The sequence below is a fragment of the Bombus pascuorum genome, chromosome 8 (assembly GCF_905332965.1).
Source record: "Bombus pascuorum chromosome 8, iyBomPasc1.1, whole genome shotgun sequence".
Taxonomy (NCBI): Eukaryota; Metazoa; Arthropoda; class Insecta; order Hymenoptera; family Apidae; genus Bombus; species Bombus pascuorum.
The window spans coordinates 11,776,930-11,803,738 of record NC_083495.1 but is presented as its reverse complement, the minus strand read 5'-3'; the positions used below and the strand labels follow the sequence as shown (position 1 = coordinate 11,803,738).

At 35.3% G+C, this 26,809-nt stretch overlaps 3 protein-coding genes across 6 annotated transcripts in view; 2 read left to right on the top strand and 1 right to left on the bottom strand.

Annotated features, from left to right (window-relative positions):
* The window catches only part of LOC132909682 (uncharacterized), a 35,033-nt gene extending 18,947 nt beyond the window's left edge, over nucleotides 1-16,086 (bottom strand). Inside the window, exon 1 of the mRNA XM_060964630.1 lies at nucleotides 15,905-16,086. Within this exon, the coding sequence (XP_060820613.1) occupies nucleotides 15,905-15,990 (86 nt within the window). The 5' untranslated portion in view covers nucleotides 15,991-16,086. The remainder of the gene's footprint in view (nucleotides 1-15,904) is intronic.
* Nucleotides 1-24,210, top strand: part of LOC132909676 (uncharacterized) — a 44,494-nt gene extending 20,284 nt beyond the window's left edge. For 2 of the 4 annotated variants that reach the window (XM_060964622.1, XM_060964621.1), the window contains 24 exons: nucleotides 1,025-1,207; nucleotides 1,548-1,691; nucleotides 2,074-2,256; nucleotides 2,360-2,491; nucleotides 2,982-3,296; nucleotides 3,404-3,586; nucleotides 3,986-4,117; nucleotides 4,236-4,550; nucleotides 4,971-5,300; nucleotides 5,656-5,976; nucleotides 6,437-6,619; nucleotides 16,578-16,709; nucleotides 17,517-17,840; nucleotides 18,386-18,574; nucleotides 18,654-18,791; nucleotides 20,070-20,174; nucleotides 20,963-21,060; nucleotides 21,236-21,320; nucleotides 21,398-21,529; nucleotides 21,640-21,822; nucleotides 21,908-22,048; nucleotides 22,117-22,440; nucleotides 22,535-22,717; nucleotides 22,806-24,210. In XM_060964622.1, the coding sequence (XP_060820605.1) occupies nucleotides 1,025-1,207; nucleotides 1,548-1,691; nucleotides 2,074-2,256; nucleotides 2,360-2,491; nucleotides 2,982-3,296; nucleotides 3,404-3,586; nucleotides 3,986-4,117; nucleotides 4,236-4,550; nucleotides 4,971-5,300; nucleotides 5,656-5,976; nucleotides 6,437-6,619; nucleotides 16,578-16,709; nucleotides 17,517-17,840; nucleotides 18,386-18,574; nucleotides 18,654-18,791; nucleotides 20,070-20,174; nucleotides 20,963-21,060; nucleotides 21,236-21,320; nucleotides 21,398-21,529; nucleotides 21,640-21,822; nucleotides 21,908-22,048; nucleotides 22,117-22,440; nucleotides 22,535-22,717; nucleotides 22,806-22,993 (4,643 nt within the window). In that variant the 3' untranslated portion in view covers nucleotides 22,994-24,210. The remainder of the gene's footprint in view (nucleotides 1-1,024; nucleotides 1,208-1,547; nucleotides 1,692-2,073; nucleotides 2,257-2,359; nucleotides 2,492-2,981; nucleotides 3,297-3,403; nucleotides 3,587-3,985; nucleotides 4,118-4,235; nucleotides 4,551-4,970; nucleotides 5,301-5,655; nucleotides 5,977-6,436; nucleotides 6,620-16,577; nucleotides 16,710-17,516; nucleotides 17,841-18,385; nucleotides 18,575-18,653; nucleotides 18,792-20,069; nucleotides 20,175-20,962; nucleotides 21,061-21,235; nucleotides 21,321-21,397; nucleotides 21,530-21,639; nucleotides 21,823-21,907; nucleotides 22,049-22,116; nucleotides 22,441-22,534; nucleotides 22,718-22,805) is intronic. The other 2 variants (XM_060964624.1, XM_060964623.1) reach the window with 1 other exon arrangement.
* Nucleotides 24,211-24,696: 486 nt separating this feature from the next.
* Nucleotides 24,697-26,617, top strand: LOC132909681 (large ribosomal subunit protein uL30). The gene is made up of 6 exons (XM_060964629.1): nucleotides 24,697-24,722; nucleotides 25,177-25,315; nucleotides 25,402-25,577; nucleotides 25,655-25,902; nucleotides 26,159-26,256; nucleotides 26,462-26,617. The coding sequence occupies exons 1-6, from the start codon at nucleotides 24,712-24,714 to the stop codon at nucleotides 26,570-26,572; spliced, it is 783 nt and encodes a 260-aa protein (XP_060820612.1). The 5' UTR covers nucleotides 24,697-24,711; the 3' UTR covers nucleotides 26,573-26,617.
* Nucleotides 26,618-26,809: the final 192 nt, after the last annotated feature.

Sequence of the window (26,809 nt, the reverse complement as noted above, 5' to 3'; positions counted from 1 at the left end):
GCTTGTACACACACCGTGATGAATCAATTAAAACGTTTGAGAAGGAAAGAAATATCTTCTTTGATTCTTAATGATTGACGATTTAACATCAATTCATTTAAAATTAAGTTTCAAACATTTGTATAAATACTAATACTTTTGATCGATGGATGATGGTAGAATGATTTAATACAATATAATGCAGAATATTGTGCTAAATTTATCTAAGAGATTATTCTTTTCACTGTAGGTAAGTGTGATATTCCTACAGTGAAATTCTTTTTCCTCTTAAGGCTCTTAAGGGTCAAGGTTTTTGTATAATAAATATAATAATAAAGCGTATTCTGTGTTATGAAGTAAACACTTTGTATTCTTCTTAAACGTATTGGTTCGTCACTAAAGCTTGACTATATGTTCCCATATACGTTTTCATTCCTCCAATATACATACTTAACCAACTTTCAAGTAACACCGAAGAACAACTGTATTACTTTCAGCGGTTATTTGACTATCTATTCACTTTAATAAGAAGAATTGAAAGCCTAGAGAAAAAATGGTGACAAAGAAGCACGAGTAAAGACGATAACGTGATGAAGAATGTAGATATATTTCCTAAATTCGAAAAACTATACTTCCTAGATTAAAAATCAAATGAAATATATGTTCAGTTTACTAATTTGTGCACTTAAAAATGGTCATGATTAGGATGTTAGAATGTGTATCATTTTGCATCCCTCCTGCCCCCTTAGAATAGAAGGAATGCGTATGATGACTAAGAGAAATCTTGTATACTAATTCCCCCACAAAATCCTTGCGTTATGGAAAAGTACATGACATAGAATAATTGTTATTCTTAAGAATTACAAAATATAAATTATCTTTTGACTTTTTTCAAGTTTCTATTAAATTCGAAACAAGGAAATGTAAGAGGAAACCTGATTTAACCCGATTTGACCCAGAAACTACCCGACTCTATCTTCCATATGTAATAGCTGGAAGAACCACGAAACCTGAATAACATTGTCCTTTATTTCAAATGGGACAGACAAGCCTGACTGCAAAAAGTGTCTCAAGGCCCTTCAAGAGTTGGAGAATATCGACGACGAGGCCGATCAGTTGGGGATCGGTTTCGTGAAGATCGCGGACGAACAGCTCGCCGACGAGTATAATTTAGGTCCTCTTCCGGTTCTGGTCTACTACAGGCACCAGATTCCTATAATTTACGAGCGTAAGCATTGACGATTTTAAAACAAACAAAAGTAAATTAAAAATATTTATGAAACGTTTGAATTTCTAAACAATTGAAAAAACGTATTTTAATCATTTTCTTACCTTGAATAATACGATACTGAAATTATAAAAATAATTTGCATATCAGAATTTCTAGATCAAGTTAAATTTGATTGAGTTGGAAAATTCTTTTTAATTACATTTTCTTGTATAATACAAAGAATATATTATAATATAACTTTACTAATATTAGGACGATCGATGCTATCATATATGTAACTGAGAAAGATAAATCTCGATAATTTATTTGCCATGATATTAATCAAAAATTTGTACAGACGAACTTAGCAAAGAAGAAGACGTGTTGGAGTGGCTGGTGGCGAACAAAAGCACAGGAGACGAAGAGGACGTAATCGAGGATGTAACTGCGAAGACTCTGCAAACCTTGATCGGAAATATCGATAACCTAGTCGTTGTATTCTGTATGTAACTTTTTATTCGTCTTTTATACTCCATGCTATAATAATGTACAGTAATATCAGTTCTAAACTACAACTATTTATGCAAATTCATATTATTGTAAATGCAACTAAAGAAATTAAATTTCAGCAAAGATTTATTTCACCTATTAAATATTACAGACGCATATGTACTTTTAATTTAGATATAGATATTTTATATATTTTTACATGCTTTTGCCTTTTATACATTTGTACAATCTTACACGTATGTTCATATGTGCATTCTGTGTATTATCGTATGCGTTGTATCTTCGAATTTCTCACAAATGCATAAAGATCTCTTATCTAGTAATCATTTCTTTTTATTACACCGATACTATCTGTTATCCTGTAAATTTTTTAGACGACCACGGTGACGAAGATTCGATGCAAGTGCTGAACGAACTGGAGAAGATCGACGACGATTGCGATAAGCACGGGATCCAGTTCGTGAAAATTGACGACGACAAGGCTGCGAAGGATTTTGGCATCGATTCTCTTCCAGCGATCGTGTATTTCGAAAAGCAAATCCCGAATCTTTACGATGGTGGGTAGGTGGGTGGAGCAATTGGGCAAACCGACGAGAACAAAAGAGAAGAGAAGTGGATGTATGATTAGAAATGAAATGAAATGAAATTAAATGATCGTAGGGGATGTCGAGAATGAAGATGAAATTCTGGAGTGGTTGCTGTCGCAATTGGAGAAGGACGAGATCGAGGATGTCACCGACGAAATGTTGGATCGTCTGATCAAGGATGGAAAAACCCTTGCCGTGCTGTTCTGTAAGATTTTTCATTCGCACAGAATCCATTGATTAATTCTGCTACATGTCTCAAATTAATTTTCTTATTCAATTGTATTTTTCAACTTTTCTACAGTTTAGATGTTTTATAAAATGCCTCTCAAAGCATTGCAGGTCTTCCTTTTTAATTAATTATTCACAATTGCATGAACCACTATAGTAAGTTATCACAGACTCGGTTGAAATCATAAGTTTCGTTTGTTAAAGCAAAAGTAAAATTGAGAAAACAAAAATTCTAGGACTATAGCAGAATTAAATTGTAAAAAATGATTTAAATATCTGGAATAAATTTTTAATTGATTAATAATTAATTATTTCATAGCAGAACTTAATAATACTCTTGCGTATCTTTTTCTTGAAGATCAATTTTGTTTACAATAGAATTAGAATAAGATTAACTAATTTATAAAATTAATTTTCTCTATAATAAATCAAACAACGACGTTTTACAAATTGCAAATTATCCTTAGACGACAACAACGACCGGAAATCCCAAAAGATTCTCAATGAACTGGAGAACATCGACGACGAGTGTGATCAGATTGGGGTGATCTTCGTGAAGATCGACAACCTAGAGGAAGCAAAGGAGTACGGTATCGAAAAAATTCCCAGCCTGTTGTACTTCGAAAAGGGAATACCAACGTTGTACGAAGGAAATCTAGAGGATGAAGAGAAGGTTCTAAAGTGGTTGGAGAATCAACAAAAAACCGATCAAATCGAAGACATCACAGATGAAGTGCTCGATATGATCATCGAGAAGATGCCTCACGTAGCCGTCCTCTTTTGTCAGTGATTAATTTCTTTTTTATTTGAAGATTTATTTACGCGCATTATATAAAATAGACATTCATATGAAATATCATTTTATGCATTGAATTTATTCCTTTAACAGATGACAAGGATCAGAAGAAGAGCCAGAAAATCCTTGGTGAATTGGAGAACATCGATGATGACTGTGATCAGCACAACATAGCGTTCGTGAAAATTTCTGATCTGGACGAAGCTAAGGAATACGGCATCGAGTCTCTGCCTACACTGGTATTCTTTGAGAAAAGAATACCACACGTGTACGAAGGTACTTTGAAAGTTTTTATACGTTTCCTAAAATTTTCTAAATTTTATACAAGTTGAAGTAAAAGTTATCGCGTCCTTTGTAAAAATTCTCGCAGCTTTGTATAGTAAAAAATTCCTTATCATCTTTGGGAGATTCGAAAAAGCGAATAAGAAGAGAGATAGAAGCTTCGTGAAGTTTCAAAGAAAGGAATAAAAATAAACTTAAAAACCTAGCGCGTCTTTCAAATAAAAATTATGTCCCTCGTAAAAAAAAAGCACTGTATAATATATAACATGTCAGATGAAATAAAAATTACACATACGAAGCTCCTTGAAGCACTCTCATTTATAAACATAGGCATTCTCATACTGTAGATTAGATAAAGAAAAAATTGCAATAAATGGTATTTGAATTTTGCAGGCGATCTGATGAACGAGGATCAGCTGCTCGGATGGCTACTACATCAAAAGAAGCACTCGGAGATACCGGAGGTGACCGACGAGATGATGGAGAAGCTGATTGAGACCTCGCCGTACTTGGCAGTCCTGTTTTGTAAGCGATCGATTCGTCTTTCTACCTCCTTTTAACATTCTTCCACTGTTACCGGTTAGGTAGGTGCTGTTGGCCGATCGCGAGCGAAAACGAGACACGAATTGATTCCTTTCCGTAGACGATAAAGACGACAAGCAGGACATACGTATCCTGAACGAGTTGGAGAACATCGACGACGAGTTGGAGAAGGAAGGAATCGTGATCATTCGTATGGACAACGATGCTGAGGCGAAGGAGTACGGTATCGATCACCTTCCGACTCTGGTCTACTTCGAGAACAAGATCCCGGCTCTCTACGAAGGAGATTTATTGAACGAGGACGAAGTTCTTGAATGGCTGATCGAACAAAAGAACACTGCTACCATCGAGGAAGTCACTGATGAAATACTGGTCGATTTGATCGAAGAACACGAATACGTCGTCGCATTCTTTAGTAAGTATACTTCTTCACTTCGTTAGTTTATGTTTGTCACGAAAACACAGTTCAAGTTTTAAGTGAAGTATAAGTTGAATATAATTAAGTTAAATATATATAATTTTCATAATATAGGTCTTAAATATATTTCTTCGACTTTGTTACGAAAAAGTATAAATGTATCTTTTCTCGAGTTTGTCTCGAGTTGTCACAAATATCTTATCTTTGTTTCGAAAATTATCAACTATCGTATAGAATTCCTTTTCATTATATTACAAATAGAATAAAAGAAAATGTGAAGTGAATAAAAAGAATGGTAAATTCGCATGTTATGAATTATTTTCAATATATGTATCTTTATTTTTTAAATCTTATTTTGATATCTAAAGTACCTGTGCAACGTCTAATAATAAAAATTCTTTCAAATTCTTTTATTAGGTGGGGATTGCGAGGATGGTGACGAGTGTGAGAAAATTCTCAAAGAGCTCGAAAATATCGACGACGAGCTGGATGAAACTGGAATCATCTTCGTCACTACAGAAGACACAGGATTCGCGAAAAAACAAGGAATCAAGCATTTCCCTACACTGGCTTTTTTCAGGAACAAGGAGCCTTTGATCTATAAGGGCGATATCGAGGATGAGGACGAGGTTCTTTCGTGGATCACCGATGAAGATACTCTTGAAATCCCAGGGAAGATTGAAGAAGTGAATGCCAAGATGTTGGAGAATATTCTTGAGGAGAACGATTATATCGTTGTTTTCTTTTGTTAGTATTATTACTGTTTGAGAATTAATAAATATAATATTTAATATTATATTTAGCAATCGGTAAACCAGAAAATTATTAAATAATTTCTCGGAATTCAAATTGAACGATTCCACTTTTTCGATTTCACTAGGCATGTGATTATTACTGTGATTAGAAATTAATTTTTATATCTTCATTGATCGTAATCAGATGGCGCAAATAATCAGGGAAATACTTAATAAATAATTCAAGATAAATGTTTAAAAATATTTAGATCAGTTATCTCTATTCTTTAATTTATGGAGTTAACTAATATAGCTTCTGAACGACCAAATAAAAAATATCTTGTCTACACTAATGTTTTCCATTCCAGATAAGGAAGGAGACAAGAAGAGTCAGAAGATCCTCCAAGAGCTCGAGAATATCGACGACGAGTGCGAAGAGAAGGACATCGACTTTGTAAAGATCTCAGACGAAGGCATTGAAAAGGAATACGATCTTCCTGGTTTACCAGCATTGGCGTTCTACAGACACAAATTCCGTCAGGTTTATTCAGGTGATATGATGCACGAAGAAGCGATTTTAGAGTGGATATTGGAACTTCGAAGTCAGGCACCGGATGTGATCGAGAACGTCGATCGGAAGACGCTACAGGTGCTGATCAACGACGTTGAACATCTCGCTGTATTCTTTTGTAAGTCTGTTATAATGAATACTTTTATATTCTATACATTTTCAACAGATCTTTCTCTATAAATTTTTTAAATCTCAACTGATATCGTCAAGTTAGAACACCTTACTTTCATTAGGATTATTTATTTTCATTCCATACTTTTTATTTACTAAAATAATTCGCATTTAGTTTTTTTTAGTATTCTATGTTTTATACTCGGATTTATTAATAACGTGAATAAATTTTCATATTTGTTAATAACAGCATTTATAACTATATATTATAAAATATAGAAGGCCAAATAAAACTATAATTCATAACATTCTAAAATTAAAAATTATAATTCAAATTGTTATGACCAAACAATACTAGTTGATGGTTAATTAAATAAAATTAACAGATTGTAGATAACAGTAATCTAAGAAGTTATATTTCCTAAAGTAAAGTATCTCTTAGAAAATAAGATATTTCTTTTAAACAGACGATGATAAATGCGAAATGTGCCCGGAAATACTCGCAGAACTAGAGACCATCGATGATGACACTGACAAGCACGGTATACAATTTGTTAAGTCGAACGACGCGAAATTAGCTGCCGAAATTGGCGTCTTCTCGTTTCCGGCGCTCGTTTATTACGAAACTGGGGTGCCCATCATGTACGACGGTAAGTCTCGATTGCTTAATCCTTGGCTTGTTCAATCGCGATCAAGACCCGCACTCCCTTAGTTCGATCGTCTTTGTTTTTTCTTTTTTTTGTTCTCTTTAGTGGTTATTTTTTATATTTCTTTTTGTTTGTTAATATCGTTGAAACAAAGACACGAATGCTTTACATTCCTCGTAGACAATTCCTCTTTGATCTGCATTGTTGTTCTTTCATTGAACTCTCAAAAAAATTTCAATCAATTGTAATTGGATCACATGATGAAAAGTCAGTTTCAGATTTTATTCGTGGCTAAGGTTGAGAAACTAGATCGTGAAAACCCGGTAAATCAATTCTAAGGAAATTGATTCATCGCACAGTAAATATTGTTTTCATTTGAAACAAATTACCAAACGCTTGAATATCAGAAAAAGATAAATAGTATAATGATATTTTCTAAAATTTGTACATCTTTTGCCTTGAATAGTTATCCTTAATTATTAATTAAATTAGAATATTCGTTATCATCACTTGGACATAAAATTAAAAACGGAGAAAATAATAATGAATTTTTTTTGGTACTCGAGCATCTTTCAAAGTAATATTTGCAATGATACAAAACATACACTTTCGATAAAGATCACGTTAAATTACGAAAAGTAAAAGGAAGAACAACTGACTCTATCCATCCCACAAGGTACCCCGCGACCAAAAACCTGGCGACCCCTTCGAAACTATTTTAACCCCCTGCAACCGAACAAATGAAATCTCGGTACACCAAGTGACTGAGCTGATCCTGATATGCGTGTGTGCCTTTTGTAGGTAATCTTAAGAACGAGGAGAGAGTTCTGGAATGGCTAATCGAACAGAAAAGTAAGGAGATTTCTAGGATGATGATTATTATTACTGGTGTACTGTTCTTTGTGACGTTAATCTCGGTCGTGACCATACCACCGGGCTACGAGTACAATACTCGCGCCGTGGTGATCACCCCGATCACTCTGCCACAATCACAATCCCCATAACCGCGTGTTCAGAAAGAACAACTATGATAATTTACGTTTGCAGTTTCTTTCTACGTGTAATAATAACGCTTAAAGTGCTTAAAGTGTATGGTTTTTTCGATTTTTTTCTTTTAAATCGATCGATATTATTTCGATCAAGGAAAATAGGAGTTATTTATTGATAAAAAATTAAAACTTATTAGTCGTTACATACGAACTAATAATTATTATATAGAGATATTTGAGGTTTAATTAAATTTAATTGATGAGTTGTTCTTTAAGCGATAAGGGCTTAAAAGATTGGAAGAGGATCGGCGGTGTATGGACAATGAAACAAAAATTGATTGCTCGGTTTTGAGAAGAACAAGAACGAAAAAAGAAAGATCTCACAAAGCTCGGTGAAAAAGATTTTTTTAAAATGTCGATTCATGATATAGCTTCTAACGCGCGCGCAAGATCGCTCTGACCAACTGACCCGTTCACAATGCATTTAAAAGCCACACCCGTACAATGCGAACTTCCACTTTTTCTCTTGCCTCCACTTTTTACTCTCTGTCTCTTTTTCTATCTTAATGATTATCTTAAGTATCTGTTTTTATGACTCGTTTATTTATTTATTTTATTCGTCACTATTCTCCATTACCACTCCCTCTATCACGTAACCAGCATACAGCAATTTATACACATACGCTCCACAGCAATTTAGACATCTGTCTCGGTGAGAGCGCAACTTTTTCGATGAAAAGATGGGAACAGAGCGTATAGCTACTATTAATATGTAATATTCAGTATTATAATATATAATATAATATATAATATATAATATGTAATATTCAGAAGAAATGAGAATTGATCAAGCTCTTTTTTCTTTAAAAACTTACGAACACGCGATATCTAACCGTTTTGTGATGCAAGATCTTTCTTTCACCGCGTTTCCATTGAACTGTTTTGTCGTTAATCGATCAATAAAAATCTGAGAAAATTTCGAAAGCTGAATAGTAACATTCGCTTTGCACTTTCGTAACTACGTAAATGTAAAGACATTTCCGAGAGAAAATCAATCTTTTATTTTATTTTCTTTCGATAATTGATGCGATATTAACCTCTAATTTAAAGAAAAAGATCGCTAGCGACGAAACAGTGTAAGAAGAAAAGGAAAGAAAAATCGAAGGAACTTTCATGAATGCACACAATGATACACGCGACATGCAGATCGTTGCCTTCGTTTGTACGAAGTATATTGCTACTAAATGTATGTTATGTCGCGATCATCCATGTCGGAAACGATATCGATAACAAATTCGTACGTGTTCGTTGTCATAATACACACGTAAATAACGTGATTCATTTTAAGTCGTTAAACGCATGCAATCCCTTGGACCGAGAGGCCGTATCGATCACAAAAAACGTAGGTACACGCTCTCATTTCCGGCCGCGCAGAATATTATCGATGGCCCTGTTAATACGCAGGTGATGATGATGATGATGATAATGATGATGATGATGATAGTGATGATGATGATGATGATGATGATGATGATGATAATGATGATGACGATGATGATGACGACGACGATGATGATGATGACGATGATGATGAAGATGACGACGACGACGACGACGATGATGATGGTGATGATGATGATGACGACGATGACGATGAAGACGAAGACGAAGACGACGACGACGACGATGACGATAACGACGATGATGAAGATGATGATAACGAAGATGAAGAGAAAAATAAAAAATTAAACAAAGCTCTGAAGAAAATCTTGGACAAAGGTAAAGGTAGGACGTCAACCGAGGAGACCGAAGAGGATTTCACGTGAGAGATTAAAGTGTGACGGGCTTTGCGCTGCGCGATATAAAGAATCACAAAATAAAAAAGCAAATAATATACCATATACAATGATATCCCTGCAGAAAACAGAACGTAGAGATACATGTATACATTTGCCATCTAGAGCGATTCGAGTTGGCCGTAACAAATAATCTAAAATGAAAGATTTAATTAATTGAAGACGTGGCCGTCTGCTCGCCGTTTACGGTCGAGCCAGAGGCCGTAGGGCGTACCTGCATGGAAATTAAAATTCTTCTATTTCTTTATAAATTTTTTTTAATTCTTTCGTTCCCTTAACTATATCATCCTGAATCCCTTCTCCCTCTTATTTTCTGCTCTCCACCGTCTAGAAGTCTTGAATTTCCCTCATTTGCATGCCACCCTTGTGACATCCCTTTTGTCGATGGAGCTACGTGACCAAACACAATGGCCATTTTGAAAATTCTTATCGTACGACTACTGTAACTCACTGTTTCGTTCGTATATTCGTTTGTAATTAGTAGATAGATTACACGCACTTATCGATACGGCTTTCTTCGTTGGTATCAAACTTAGATTTTATTTATCTATGTTTCATTTTCTTCTTTTTTTTTTTTATAGAGGTAAGTAAAGTTGTTGTCGTTGGTTGTTAGAATGATGGTACCGTAGCTCCAGAAGACCTCGATCGCACTTTTACAACCCAACAAATGAAATAACAACAAATTTCTCCAAAGCGAGCCGATGGTTCCTGTTGTAGTTGACAGCTGTCGTCTGCAGCGAGCTCCGAGTCGAAGAGATTCGGACTGGCCTCCGCTTGAAAGAGCGGGGAAATAAAAAATAACGCGGAAGGGGTTCATTCGGAATATCTCACGACCGATAAATATCGGCGGTGAAGCATGCCAATAATTCCATTACTCGCGGGATTTCAGTAACTTCAAAAGCAGAAAAACTCCGATTCGCACGTGTAGATACTTAGGAATCGGATTAAAAACATGCATAGACTAGTTGGAAACTCAACATAGAAACTTTATACGAGTAATTTAAAATTTATAAAAAAAAAAGTATTTGGCGATACGATTCAATAAACTCAATATGATTAAAATTCAAATAATTTGAAAATTATACGAGAATCATATCAAAGTATGTAAAAATCATCTTCTCTTCCCATTTAGGATTTTATTCTTTTTTATAATTCGATAAAGATTTAAGTGGAGGCTGGTTCACGCTAAAATGGCTGCCATAAAAGAGTCGTCGACTCGCCGCGAGATATTTTCGTCTGTGAGAAACATGCACGTTTGGCTTTTGCTGCGCAATTGGGGTTGGAGTGACACGTTCTCTTTGCACTAGTCACTAATCTCTTTGTTTCTCTCTCTTTATTTTCTCTTCACATCTTCTTCTTTTTTTTTCTTTCATTTTTCAACCCACCCCATCCGTATTAACTCGTGAAGAGACGAATCAATCAGCCGTAGGCTAGCCAATTTTCTTACCAACTTTTGCTCTCTTTTTTTTTTGCCACACATCTTTGTCTGGAATCAATCTCTCTGTATCTGACTCGTTGTATATTTGCTTACTGCAGGCGACGGCTGTTTCTACATCGGCATGGGAGGTAAAAGCGCGAAACCCAAGATTCCCTCCTATCAGCCCTACCAGTGCTGTCCTGCCAAGGTCGCCCACGGCACAAAAGTCGCCAAAGCCACAAAAGTCGGCCCGGTGACCAAGGACAAGGGCAAAGTGCATGAGAGGTCCGAAAAGCTGGGGCTGCCCGGCCTGAAGCCGATTAACAAGCTCACCGCAAAGGACAGCAGAAAAACTGCCACGGTGTCATCGGGGGTTAGCAAATCGAGCGACCACAAGGCCAAGAAGGGATTCTTCGGAAGCGGTAAATATCTCAACTGGCTGTGGTAATCGCGGAGTTAAATCATTGCCCATACACATCCAGAATCTGATTCAAAGTGACTCAAATCGAATCAACGTTCTTCACGGAAGATCAGATTTTGATTTAATAAAGATGATAATCCATGAGGAATTATTTTGAGGAAGAAAAGGAACATAGGGTGTTCCACGTAATTGGACAAAGCTAGTTTTCTAAGAAAGGTAGAAGATAGAGATACATTTCATAATGCAAGACGAAGTATATCCAATCTGAATGTAGAGGCGTTTCAAGAACTTCAAAGTTACTCCTATTTTCTTTTTTTTTTTTAATTGAACTGCATATTATTTTATATACCACGTGAATTTTTGTTCCCTGTAAAAAAATATTAAGTTACTTAGGATTTTATATTTTCAATTTGTTAATAAAACAACTAAGTTTGATAATGAAGCAAATGAAGCTACGCAGAAAAATTTTACAAATTGTGAACTATTTGATCATCTTATTGGACAAAAAATTACGAAATCGTAAAAGACAAGTTTATAAACCGCAACTGATCAGTTTACTAACGTTATCAGCTAGTAAATTACTGTACCTACAAATAGACAGTTCTGGTCGTGCATCACCCTAAATTATTTAATTTTACCTCATGGATATTTTTCTACCTTCTATTCCTCAAAGCTACAAGATTGGTCCAGTTGTGTGGAACACCCTGTGTACGTAATTCGTATTATGAGTGAACTACGAAGCTAAAGGGAATCAGTGTCCACGTGAAGAGTGGGCAGTGATTTAATTGGCAACGTAGGAAACACATAGTAGAGGGTATTAGATGATAGAAAAACGAAGTGACAGCCGATCTGTGTGAAGACGGGGGCTGGAAAGAAACGTTGAGTGAGAAAAGGGCCGGCTGACGAAACGTCTTCGTATCTGGAATACAGGTGTGTCGCGCGGTCCATGAAGAGAATCACGAGCCGCAAGTTCTGGACAAGCAAGACGATCCAAGAAACGTGCCTAGGAAAGCCGGTGGGCTGGCTCCTCGGATTCCTCGAATCGTCGGGATAACAGTTTCGCGAGAGTCTCTAGCCTTCTAACACAAGTTCGATCGAACATCTTGTAAACGTTCTAGAGCGTCCGCGCACCGGATATAATATACGTAACTATTAAAACGATTCAACCGCGACGGAGCTATAATTTACAATTAATTTTTAGAGGATGATCCTAGAAGGATTTTCTAGAAGTTTATTCTGTAACGTGTTTAATTTACAAATGGATCATTGAGAAATATTTTTTGATTAAATTTGTTTGAGATGTCAGATACGTTTGAATTTTACCGAGATGATTTGAGAATTACAATTATAGCTCCGTCGAAATATCTACCAGATCCTTTCCTGCTTCCTACTACATTGTGTGTGTCTGTCCAAGAACCTTGTAATCGTTGATCGAATCCGTAATAATAGGAATAAATAAGGCTTGTTCACACGTCGCGACTCGCCGAACTGTATATATACATAGTCGGCTTTGAAGAGACAAAAATGAAAAGAAAAAAAAAAAGAAAAAGTAAATGTACCGGTAATGAAGAATGTAACTAAACTAGGTAATCTATAAACGAAATTGTACGGGAAAAATATGTCACGATGAGAAAGGATCGTGAGGATACAGTTTTTCTACGTCTCACTGAGAGTTGGGTCGGGGGTTGTGGCCTGTTGCAGTTGTGGCCGGGCTTCCGTACATCATGAAAGTCTAAAGAACGAGCAGAAGGAAGCACGAGGTGGAGATGAAGGACGAAATTGGATCAGAGAGTAAGAGACAGTAACCGATGAATCGAAGGGAAAAGGAAGATAAAAAGGGAGAAGAAGGGAAGAAGAAAAACTAGAAGAGAAGAAGAAACGAAGATACGGTTGAAGAAATATAGATTGTAAAAAAGAAACGAATGTTTCGTTCGTTGAACAAACTTGTTCCTGAAACATGTCTATCGTCATTTTGATTCGTCATCGATATATCGAAGTATCATCATCATCGACGTAATCATCTGCCTCCCCTACGCTCATCGTCACGAACAAAATATTTTAAAATCTCGTCGCGTACCTATAAATCGGCATCGATCATCGAAAAAATCATGCGCCCTTACCTTCATTTAACATATCTGTAACCCCCGAGACACCCTCCTATATTTTTCACAAAAAGATATAGCCAAGCACTCACGTGTAAATTTTTCATAACTAAACTTTTCGTAAAAACGAAAGGGAAAAGAACTGCGAATATAAATCAGCGAACTCGAACAACATCATCGTCACGCTCAATTCTTGATAATAAGCGTTCTTAAATCATATCAAAAAACTCAACAACAAAGCGCACACGATTCTCGAGAAACATAAGACTTGTTCAGTCTACGAGGCGATTTTTAGTAGTCGATTTTTAAAAAGAAAGAAGGAAGGATTTATGTGTATATATAATATACATATATAAATAAGAAATCCACATGCATTTCTCGCGCGAACAGAGAAAATCTCGATGCCCGCGTGCGCGTGAATCAAAGAATGCGTTCTAATCAAATAATGGCCGAAATCGGCCATACACTTCGATCGTCCTGCCATAAATTAGTCTTGCGTATCATTGTTCTATTGTTATATCGTCGCGACGACACGATACCGCTGTCCCATTGCATTTTTGATCGGTAACGCTCGCGGAAGAACGGGGTAGGACTTCTTTTTTCTTGGTCGCGAAACGATCGATCGAACGAACGATCGTCGACGATCGAATGGAAGATGTGGCTGTTCGCTCTTGCCGAACGTTTCGTAGTGTTCTACCTAGATCTCGCGGTATAGGTTGTAGCGACGAACACTTTCTCGTTTCGTTTATTATCTTCTCTCGTTGGTTTTAATCCTGGAACCTGAAGACGCTATAGCGATTATTAATTAATGTTATTGCTAATACAGTTATCGTTCAATCTTCATTTAATCCTTTCATGATTCGCGTTAATGGATGAAAATCCATCGTACAATCTGCTTTGAAGACGTCGTGGTTCGATTCCAGGATTAAAACGAATTATTCTTAATTATATAATTCCTTAATCATTCAGCAGATCTCTCAAGAGTATGTTTATGTCAAGTGCAACGCGAGCGATATAGGTTTGTAGCAACTTGATGATCATGACAATCGTATATTGATCTGGAATAAACGACTGCTTGATCCACCATTCGATTTTTCTTAGTCTCATTTCAGAGACTCGAAATTAAGCTTACTTCTTATTTCGTTTCAGATTCTGCGCCTACGCGAACCTACGCAGTTAGGGTCTGCCAATCGAATTTACAAAATATTCATGATTTTGCTTTTTCTTTTTTGAGGTCGCATCCCCTATTTTCCTTTCATTCTCGTTCTTTTTCTTTCTTATAATTTACACTCGTACATACACGCGCGATACGATATCTCAAGTTTGTACATACGTATCATAAATTTTATTATCATATCATAGAATATATGGAAATCACGAGGGAAAAACATGATAAGTTTATTTTTGGAGATTTTTCATTGACTGATAACATATTGAATTTTATGATCGTTCTTCGATAAAAGAATAATTGTTTAAGAGTTTAACTTGTCATGTTTTTCACCTGTGGCTTTCATATACCTAATAGTACATTGATACACGATGCTGTTCTTATCCTTAGTGCTACCATGATCGTGGCTGCGACATAAACATACCTTCTTTGAAATATTCCTCAACAGTAAAACGTCGAGGAACACGTGCGTTTCTTGTTACGCCAGCTATCACTAATCGCTTTAATCGCTTACTGGGCCGCACGAGCCAGCACTAAACAATATCAAAATCACAAAAAAAAGGATATAAAATAAAATAAACGATAGTAAAAGAAAAATCGAAAAAAAAGGAACACATCGAGAATTCTTGTTCTTTTTCTCCCCTTTCGAACGGTTCACCGATGGTCCCGAACGAAAGTTAGGAAAAGGAAAAATCGAAAAAAAACATGCTCACCTTATTTATTTATTTATTTATTTATACGAATGTCTTATTTGTTGAGTTCTGTATTCACTGTGGTTCTCATCGAACGTCAAGTCGAAAATGCCGATAATAATCTGTACAAAATCTACGTTGATACAGAAGTAACATCGCGTAGACACTGTACTTTTATCGCGGTCACCGATCCTCGAGCGCGATAATTAATCAGTAAATGATAATTTACAAAGTGAATTTATAACCCGAGAATTAAGAACATAGATAAAAGTATGAGGAATAGAAACGAATAAAAATATATATATATATATGTAGGATATATAAATAAAAATTCGAGCAACAGAGATCAAATATATTAATCAATTTCACACGAGAAATTTAGTCAACAGAGAGGAATTATTTGAATATTTTAATCATCGCGCTGCGTCTGTGATCGTGATTATCAAGGCATGAAATTATTTCACTGCTCGTAAAACGTTTTTGCGCACTTTCTGCCGTACGGCATCCTCGTTAATCGCATAAGAGCAACATGTACAATAATAAAACTCGATAATAAATATGTTTCCTAGTACCAATTAGTATCCTTTTGTATTTGCTTTGCCCGTTACTACTGCTAATGATAGACGTAGAATTCCTCCCTTACCTGTAATTTCTCCAGAAATAGATTATTAAAAATAGAAAACGTGTCTCGTGAACGTCCAACGAATAAATGAAACTACACTGTTTCATATGTGATACTTGTATAATAGTTTCTCACGTTGTCCCGTTTGTTTCTATTTAGAAGCTTATCAGAGTATATATGTATATGATGAACTAAAAGCTTGCACTCGAAGAACACAATTCACGATACTCCAGCCACACGGTCATCAAATACTCATCGAGGATTTTCAACGTCATCCTTCACAAAAATAAGTGCCAGATAAAAATGCATCACACACTTAAAATGTGTTTATCAAAGTTGAAAAATTATCGTCAATAATGGAGGAAAGAATCGTAGAGTCCTTATCATATCTGAATCGTAAAGCGAGCGATCTGAGATTTATCAGTAAACATTCTCTTTTAATTCCGACATCGATCGATGAACTATGTAACGACTTGTACACGAAGGGTAAGTTTCCTTGAACATCTAGAAATCTCCAGAATTTATTTAAAAACGAAGAGAATAGCCATTCCAGATCTTGAATAAAATGAAATCTATAAAAATCTGAGAGTTGGTAGTTTCTTTGACTAATTTTTTAATTAATTACGTTTGATAATGATGAATAAAAGTTCGATAAAAGATGATAGTACATTCGAGCAACCTTATGATAACTTAGGTAATCTGCTAGACGAGAACGAAGTGCTTGATTGGATGGTGAAGCAGAAGACAGACGAGAGCATCGAAGAGATCGATCGTGACACCCTGAGCAAATATATCGAAACGAAAGAATTCTTGGCTGTCGTTTTCTGTAAGATATTTTTTCTACCAAAAAGATTGCGAATATGTGCAAAGTCGTAGATTGTTCGCAGTAAGTTACATAATTCGTAAGGCGAATTGTTCGTTTCGAATTTAATCGTTATATGGGGTAAGTAAGAATTATCGTATAGTCGGTAAAATTAAATGGCCAATCGAACGATCTAAAATCGGTCTAACACCGTAAAAAACACAAGAAAAATTTTTTTATATTCGTTTCTTAATTATTCATCCCTCAAATTCTATTAAAATCATAACTTGACACGTTTCGAAAGTTAAATCCATCTTTTAAGTGATCGAGTAACAACTTCGCATCGTCTCTTCTCTTATCGACCACATAACATTTCAAATTTAGAAATCTTACGAGTAAATTATGCGTGTTTATGCATCTACATATAGATAATTCAAATGTGCAAAAATATATAGAAATCGCGTGACATGAAAATATACAAAATATTCACAGTAAAGTAAATACACGTCATAGTATTTAAATCTTTACTGAAATTTCATTTCCTTATTTCTAAAAATATGAATTTGAATAAACATGCATTTAGTGTACAGTTTAAAAGTAAATATGAAAATTTACAAAATGCATGTAGTATGCAAAAATATAGAAAATTACTGACCGCGATATTTAGCGTTTAAAACGAATTTCTATTTAAGTTCCACTTCTTTAATTATATTCGCAAAGATAAATTTCCATAAACATGTCCAGTTTGCTCGTAAATTTCTCCCATAAGAATGTTAAGGGGTTGATATTACGTCGCCTCGAAACGAAAAAAGAAACATCTCGCTCCCGTAGACAAGGAGGAAGATCCAGAGAGTCCTAGGGTGCTCAGGCACGTCGAGTTGATCGACGACGAAGCTGCTGAGTACGGTATAAAGATCGTAAGGATGAAGGATCGATTGATGGCGAAGAAGTATGGCTACCGGAATCCACCCGGTATCACGTACTTCCGCAAGGGCAAGAACATTAATTACGACGGGGACATCGACGACGAAGAGGAAATCCTTGATTGGCTAACCAATCCGGAGAACATGGAGCTCACCGATCATATCGAGAGAATCAATAAGAAGATGTTTCACAAGATACGACAGACCACTGATTATTTGGCTGTGTTCTTCTGTGAGTATCGAATTTAAGAAGAAAGTTCGAAGAATATCTTTTAAATCATATATGATAATAATAAACTGTTAGAACAAGAATTATAAGTCGGATCGAATGTATGTAAAATTGGAATTACGATGTTTATTCGGTTCAGATGAAGACGAGAACATTTTAATACATTTTAATACTTCGATGATATTTAAGTTTGACATCGTAAAAGAAATTTCAACCTATTTGGAAAGTTTCTATTTTATTTCTTTTTATTTCAACCCTCGTGTGAGCAACCAGAATGTTATCCAATAAATTGAGGAGCACGTTCCAAGCTTTAACATTTAAAACGTTTGTATAAATTTCTACGTAAATATATGCAAAGAATAGGGGATGCAGAACGGTTTTGTGATATTTTTACTGGAAAATGGAAAATTGTTAGAAGGTTGCCCACATTACGGGTTAATACAGTATGAGAATGGAGAAATTAAAAATCCGGCAAAATAGGTACGATTATTATTAAAAAAAAACGAGACTTTCGAGCATATCGAACGCGATGGCGCGCGTATGTTTAGACAGCAACGACTGCAAACAGTGTGGCAGGGTATTGGTGGAAATCGAACACATCGATGACGAAGCAGACAACGCGGGAATAAAGTTCGTGAAGATCGACGACAAGCAACTGGCCAAGCAGTATGGCGTCTTCGCATTACCCGCTATATTGTTCTTTAAAATGTCCTCGAAAGAACCAGTCATTTATGCAGGTATATTATAAATTAAATTAGCTCGCAAATAAAATGAATCCGAAGTCTATAATTAATTAAATTTTATCTTGGACCAAAGGCGATCTGTACGACGAAGATCAGATACTGCAATGGTTATTAACACAGAAAGATCCATCCGGAGAGGTAATCGAGGATTTGGAGGGTGAAGAACTTCTGCATTTGATAAGAGAATCGGAATCGTTAGCAGTGTACTTCTGTAAGTCTGACAGTCCTTCAGCTACGGCCAACTGCCAAGCAGGAATGTATCTCTAGCCTGTTGCGTGGCTCTACTATATTTCTAATATCTTTATACTTCTTTTATACTCTATACCGCTCTTCTTCTATATTTGATTGTAAATATTGTAAATATTATCATTCGGATATTCAGATATACGTATCCACATTTTTCTTCATCGATAATAATCGATAAAGTCGAGGATCATCTCAGTAGAATTCTTTAGTCACTTCAACTTGACCATTAACACTAGAACTACCAAACATGATTGATTCAATGATGATGAGTTTTAAATGTTCTATTTTCACAATTATTAAAAATATGCAAGTGCTCTTAACAGGATTGATGTTGATTTTTCTGTTTTTCTTCTTCTTTTTTTTAATAGACAGCAGTTTTAAAATTCAATACAATTAATGTCAATTTAATGGTTAATGTTAATTAATTATCAATTAACCTCATGCTGTCGAGATTGTGTTCTCATTTAATTCTACAGCTAAACATGTATTTTTTGCATCCTATTCATAACTCAAAAAATTCGTTTGGCGTATTATTAAAATATTATTTGTCTTAACATATATGTATATATACACCTTTGGCTGGACCCAACAGGTTCTTCCCATTTTCGGCTACTTTATATTAAAATATTCCTTTTTAGCCACAATGTGATATTAAAATCAAAAAATCAACATAAACGCACTTATCGTGTTTTCCTGTGATCTGTGATTATCTATGTGTGTTATATTTATTATAAAATATCTTTGGTAGTTCTAGTGTTAATACCACAACAAGTATACTACTACACATCGAGCGGATTTCCTGTTATCCTATTCTCCTCTTCCCTTCACGCCACGCTATTGATCATATTTCTTCGCTAAAGAGAATAACAACTGACCGCAGCCAGCAACTTGTCTGCGTTATATTAATTCCTGCTCTGGTAGCAACAGCCCAGAATTTCAAAGCAACAAATTCTCGTTCAATTCAGATGAAACGCGACTCGAAACTATACTATGTACATATATACATACATACATTACCGCGAACTTTTGTTACTTTGTACTTGTCTACGGTTTATGCTTAATGTGTCGCAACGATTAACCAGATTTCGTTTTTATTATTCTAAGTTGTCCGTTGTCCTTGTTTTTTGATCTTTCGTTTGATTATACGTTTCGTCACGATCATTGCTACTTGGCCTGTCTTTCTCTTTTTTATTCATCTTCTTGTCCGTCCATACGCTGTACACGTTGTCTACTAATGCCGCAGGGAACAGAACGCTTTGTGACTTGTGTCAGGCAAAATATCAGCGGAAGCAGAGCCGCCACAGGGAGCGCAGGATCGTCGAACACGAAGCAGCCGAAGAACTCGATGGTACACACGTGAAGACAGACAAAGAGAACAATTGAGTTGCCGACCCGATTTCTTTTTTCTTTACCGTTCTACCGATTTAGAATATGTTGCAGATAGTTCATCCAAGATATTCATGTTCCGTGTGCACTACCCAGAACTCCAGCACCATTCACATACATTTTTGTCCATATTTTTGCAAATACAATTTTACCAGTGAAATACAACACCGTACATTTTTATCTGATTTCTTTTTTAAAGTGCATGATTTTTTCAGATGGCCACTGCGGTATTTTTTATTCGCAACAAAATTTTAATTCGTTTAATCGCCAAATAATCTAACCACTGCCTTTCGTTTTAAACGTACACGTGTATGTACGAACTTTCATCAACGTCACAATTTTTCCAGGCCAATTTTTTCCCTACATTTTATTACACGTTCACACTGTCACACAGGTGTACCTGCACGATTAGATAGCATGAGAACATTATAGAAACAGGAGGCAGAAACCACCATCCATAGTTATCATCTAGAGACGACCAGCATGCTAACCATTTTGTTTGTCCAAGTTTTACTAGATTTAGTATAAGTTATATCAGATCGCAAACTGAAACCATACGTATCTGTTCATCGTTGTTATTTTTTCGTTAGAGCTAGTTTCCCTCCCATAGATAAGGCCGGGAGAACGCTTTTTTAGACGATCCAATCAGTCCAATCGATCGATTCATCTTATCATCATAGATCGCTGTACTTCGAGTAGATATCTCTTCGATCTGTTCGTGAATTTTATAACGATATAGTCTCCCTTTAGATGCCGAAGACTGCGAGCAATGCATGGGGATTCTCGAAGAATTGGAGAACATCGACGATGATTGCGACAGACACGGTATCACGTTCGTGAAGACGCAAGTGAGTATAAAAGTGACTGAATAATTTATTTCTGGATACATAAAATATTTCGTTGGTATAGAAAATATAGAAGAATTTATATTGGAAATATATATACATGAAATATATGAAATACTTGAAAAATTTGAACTTCCAGTCGAGATATAAATGGGAAATTTTTATGGCCTTTTTGTAGGATTACAAGGTGGCAGAAGATTATGGTGTCACGGAATTCCCAGTATTGGTATATTTCGAAAATCAAATACCAAATGTGTTCGAAGGTTCGCTACTTTCTTGTTGATACAATACTACGTTTCTTTGTATTATATCATATTATTTGAGATATTCGTTTGTAAAGGTGATTTAAAAGTGGAAGAAGAGGTTCTGCAGTGGTTGATTACCCAGAAAACAGAGGATCGAATAGAATTAATTACCAGAGTAATGTTAGAGACGTCTGTTGAAGAGACTCAATATCTCGCGGTCTATTTCTGTAAGTTCTAGAATATTTTGTACAAACGTTTAAATAATGTACGATACAGTACATAAAATTAATGTAATATTCATATAGAGCGAAAACGAAATTACAATGTTACGTTGTAGATAAAGTAAACTGCCATATATGCGAGGAGATTTTGGAAGGATTAGAAAAGATCGACGATGAATGCGATGTATTTGGTATTCAGTTAGTAAAAATTCAGGATCCTCAGCTGGCCAAACGGTATTCCATCAAAACCTTCCCTGCCTTAGTTTACTTCAGAAATGGCAATCCTCTTTTGTTCGAAGGTTTCTAAAATTTTCCTTGCAACATTATCAGTTCAATTAAATAAAATCGCTTGCATCTTTAAGAATTTACTATTGCATTTACCAGGTGATTTACAAAACGAGGAATCAGTTCTCGAATGGCTGATCGATGACGATAACCGAGAACTAGCGGACGAAATTGAATCTGTGAACGAGAGGATGCTGGAAAGACTTCTCGATGAATCACCATTCTTAGCTGTTTTCTTTTGTAAGTATCACAGAATTTGGTAAGTTTTGACGAAGCTAAATTTCACTTAAATCGATTAATTTAATCAGACGACGAAGACTGCCCCGAGTGTGACGAAATTATGGAAGCTTTGGAGAAAATCGATGGTGAAGCGGACTTATTCGGTATTGATTTCGTGAAGGTTCTTAGTACGGAAGCTGCAGAGAAATTTGGAATTCTGAACGTTCCATCTCTGGTTTATTTCCGCAAAAAGACGCCCCTCATCTACGATGGCGATCTCACTCAAGAAGACAAGATTCTACAATGGCTAACTTCTCAAGATGTGTTCGAAATTAAAAATGAAATCGAAGAAGTTAACAAGAAGATGCTGGACAAACTGTTAGACGAGAACGAGTTCCTTACTGTCTTTTTCTGTAAGTAGAGGAGGAACATCCTTGTATTAGACGATGTTCTTAATGTTCCCAATTTGACTTCTAGATAAAAAAAAAATCATATTAATTATTCTAGATGAACACAATAGTAAAGAGAGCGAAGAAGTGAACGAGAAGTTAGAGAACATCGACGGAGAAACGGACAATTTGGACATCACATTCGTCAAAATGGCTGATCCAAGATACGCCAGGAAATGGGGTGTTACCAAGCTTCCTGCCATCGTTTATTTCCGCAAAAGATTCCCCAGTATCTATCGAGGTAAAACTCTTCTTTCTATATCAAAAAGAAACTATGAATATTTTCAATTTCCAATCGCAGCTTTCCTAAACAATTTTCCTCTCACCAGGTGATCTACACAAGGAACAAGACGTGTTGGATTGGCTGCGCAAGAACAGGTACCGTCAACCGGAGCTGAACATCTACATGTATATGCTGATCGCGATCACAGTCCTTTTTGCCATGTACACCGGCTTCTTGTTGTCCTGTTTCCGGTCAGAACCAGCGGCGCCCACACCGCATCCGAAACAAGCGTGATAAAAAAAAAGAACGTGATTGGAAAAGAAAGAAAGGAACGAAAGAGTTGAGACTCATGAATTGTTGCTGCTGCGCGAATGTGCGTTGTTGTTGTTGTTGATCCGACTCGCTTTACGTAAGATTGATTAGCGGCCGTTCGTCCGGAACGAACGACTCGTACCAAAGCTCGACGATTCTACGGGGGATGACGATGAAACCTGTCTATGTACTTCTCTTTTTGCTTAGACGATGAACGAACAATTTCAAAGAAATAAATAAATAAAATAAATAACGTATACTTTGCACCGTAATGGGTTCAAGTTGTCCGTGAATTCCGTGAGCGCGTGGTATGCTTGCTCAACGTGGACCAAATCCATCGATTTTCTATAGGAGATTTTAGACCTCTGTCAAATTGAAGAAGGCGCGAACGTGTTGCGAGCGTACACGAGGCAACGTTTCGCGGGAGTTTACTCGACTATAATATTCCAAGAGAATTACCAATTATGTTAGCGTATAAGCTATATACAGTTATACATTATACGTATACGTTTGCCATAATGTCTCTTAGTTCGCGTGCAAATTACCGTACGGCGACAACGTTGTTTGATATTCTTTTATTGTATTGCTTTGTAACGATAGAGATATTATATTGTATCGTATTCCATTTCACTTTGTATTAACTTTTGCTGACTCGATGATTTTTTGCTGCGTTTTTAGAGTGAATAAAACTGATCGACACATGTGTACACTGTTATTTTGCTGATGTTCATGGAATGTTGCTAGCCAATTCGATCGACAAGCAATCTGTGGTTTCTTTTATTTCTTTCTTTTTCTTTTTTCGTACGTGTTCTTGTAACGTTAACTGTCACCGTCGATTAATATTGACAGTGGTCTTGTTCTTTGTCTCGAGTAATCACCTTTGGTCCACGTGTAATTAATTGTTCGCGAAGATGATCATCGATAATCCGTACGTCCTTTCGACGATGGATCGCCGTCGATATCTTCTGAATAAAACGAAAGGATAAAGATGTACACGAGACGAGTGAATATTGCCTATCGATGCTCATATAGTGAAGGGAAGGCAAACGTTGTTAACACGATCATCAGGAATAAAGAGCAAATCCTTGGACCAATTCCAAACTGCTTAAAGTGCTACTTCTGTCTGCCAATTGTACATAATATAATAGTGTGAACGACGCATTATATAAAAAAAGAATACGACGACTCTTTTCCTTTTATTTTATGTTTCATTTTCTTCTTTTTTGTGCTCTTGTTCTTTTTTCTGTTCATAAAAATCTGCATCTTATTAATCTTGAAACTCCTTGATCTTAAAGTTACATATTTTTCTGTTTCTAACTTATGGATTTTGATCTAAGAGAGTTTTAAGATTAATTAATTTCTGGAAATTAATTTTTTTTAATATATCTTTGAATTAGAAACTTCTGTAATTAAGGCATATATATCTTTGAGAAAAATTGAATTTTTTAAATACAACAGGGATCACATTAATTGTGTTATTGCGTAAATTAATTGCCCTATAATTAGTTACGCCATTCATGTCAATTATTACAACATAGTTACTGTTAATAGTACGAAAAGCAAAGCGCTTTCAAGGTAAATTCAAATTTCAAATTTCCCGCCTGTGCATTAAGTAACAAGAATTGCGGTCAACTTCAAGCTGAACTGTTCGACAGTTGTGAAATGAGCAACGATTGAGAATTTCTTTACACTGTGGAAGGATGTCGGATGCGTAAGTGCTGTTCAAAGTCGTAATGAAATCTAAAAGCATCGATAATTAATACTATCCTAATATTTACGAAATATGTTATTAATCATCCTTTTGAATTTTTTTGTTATATTTATATTATAGTTTTTGTTTTTTTTTTGCACAACAATGAAAAATTGTTACTCGAAGCTGACAAGTTATACCATTGATCAATACAAAACAATTCATATTTCATCATACATATTAAAAGTTATATTAATTCTTTAATAAAACATGAATTGTTATCTTGCATCAAATTAAGTATCTATTATAATTATAATAATAGTATAATGATAGTTATATTTCTTAATAGCATAACCTATATTACCTTATACCTTAACCTAACTTATATCCTAAGCTCTGTATACCATGCGATTTATTGAAATTTATGTGAACAAAATATGTAATTTTTAACTTTGGTTAATAATTTTGTACATAGGAAAAAAGAAACTGAGCCCGCAGCAGCTAAAAAGCTGCCGGCAGCAGCTAAAAAGCTGCCGGCAGTGCCAGAATCAGTCCTTAGAAGAAGGAAAGTTCGTGAAGCAGTACGAGCTGCACGTGTTCAAACATCGATTAAGGTAGCTTTTGGAACTGTACTTTATATTTTTTTATTAAATGAATACTTCAAATTAGTGGAAATGATTAAATAAATGTTTAATTTTAGCAACGCGCGAGTCGATATCTGAAAAGGAAACTAATCTTTAAGAATGCTGAAAAATATGTGAAGGAATACAGAATGAAAGAAAGAGACCAAATCAGATTGGCAAGACAAGCTAAGTCTAAAGGCAACTATTACATCTTTAACGAAGCACGTTTGGCATTTGTCATCCGTATTCGGGGGTAAATATAGTTCCTAGAACACTGAAGTTATTATTAAAATTTAAGTATAGTATAGTAATCATTTTATATTATTTTAGTGTGAATCAAGTTTCTCCTAAAGTACGTAAAGTACTTCAGTTGTTCCGTCTGAAACAGATCAATAATGGCGTATTTGTGAAACTAAACAAGGCAACAATTAACATGCTTCGCATCGTTGAACCTTATATCACATGGGGATATCCAAATCTAAAATCAGTTAGAGAATTGATCTATAAAAGAGGATTTGCCAAAGTAAACAGGCAACGAATTCCAATTACAAGCAATTCAATCATTGAAAAAAAACTTGGTTAGTATTAGTCTAATTTATTGTTGTCATTAGAAAGTTAGTTAAAATTAATTCATTACATTTGACAAGTCCATGGGAGTTGTATTTCTTACTCTATTGCTCCCTTCCATCTTGTCAAAAAGTAATAGAATCTTTGAAAAACTTTTTCGTATATTTTACGTTTAGGTTTGCGACGATTCACACATTTTATAATCACATTAAACAATTCTTTTTTTCAATATTTACTGCGATAGTAATATAGGAAATTGAATTACAGGTCGCTCTAGTATTATTTGTATAGAAGATTTAATCCATGAAATATTCATGGTTGGACCAAAATTCAAGTTTGCAAGCAATTTCTTATGGCCATTTAAGGTATATACATTTTTGACTGCTCAAATGTCGACATAGGCATGGTTGTGGAAATATTCATTATTCTATTAACCTCCTGCTATGTCGTAAAATAATACGAATTTCTCTTTATGGAACACATGTAATTTTGCGTTCCTTAGTCAAATTCAAACATTTCATTTAATGATGTTCTATGTTACATTATTAATCTCAACCTTCTTGCCTTTAGCTCAACACACCTAATGGTGGATGGCGTAAGAAGACTAACCATTATGTTGAAGGTGGCGATTTTGGTAATCGTGAAGACAAAATCAATGAACTCCTCAGAAGAATGATTTAAATTTATAAAGATCTTGATAAATAAAAGTTTAAATAAAACGTGTTATATCGTGTCATATTTTACCTATTGTCCCCTTTTTGTAAACTTATTTGTGTAATGTACTAATACAATTATAGGTATATGTACTCATTACCCATTAATTATTTCTTATCTGATGATTTTTAAATTATATGAAATAACGCGTTAGTACAGAAAATTCCATAATATGTAAATATATAAATGTGGTTATTATTTATT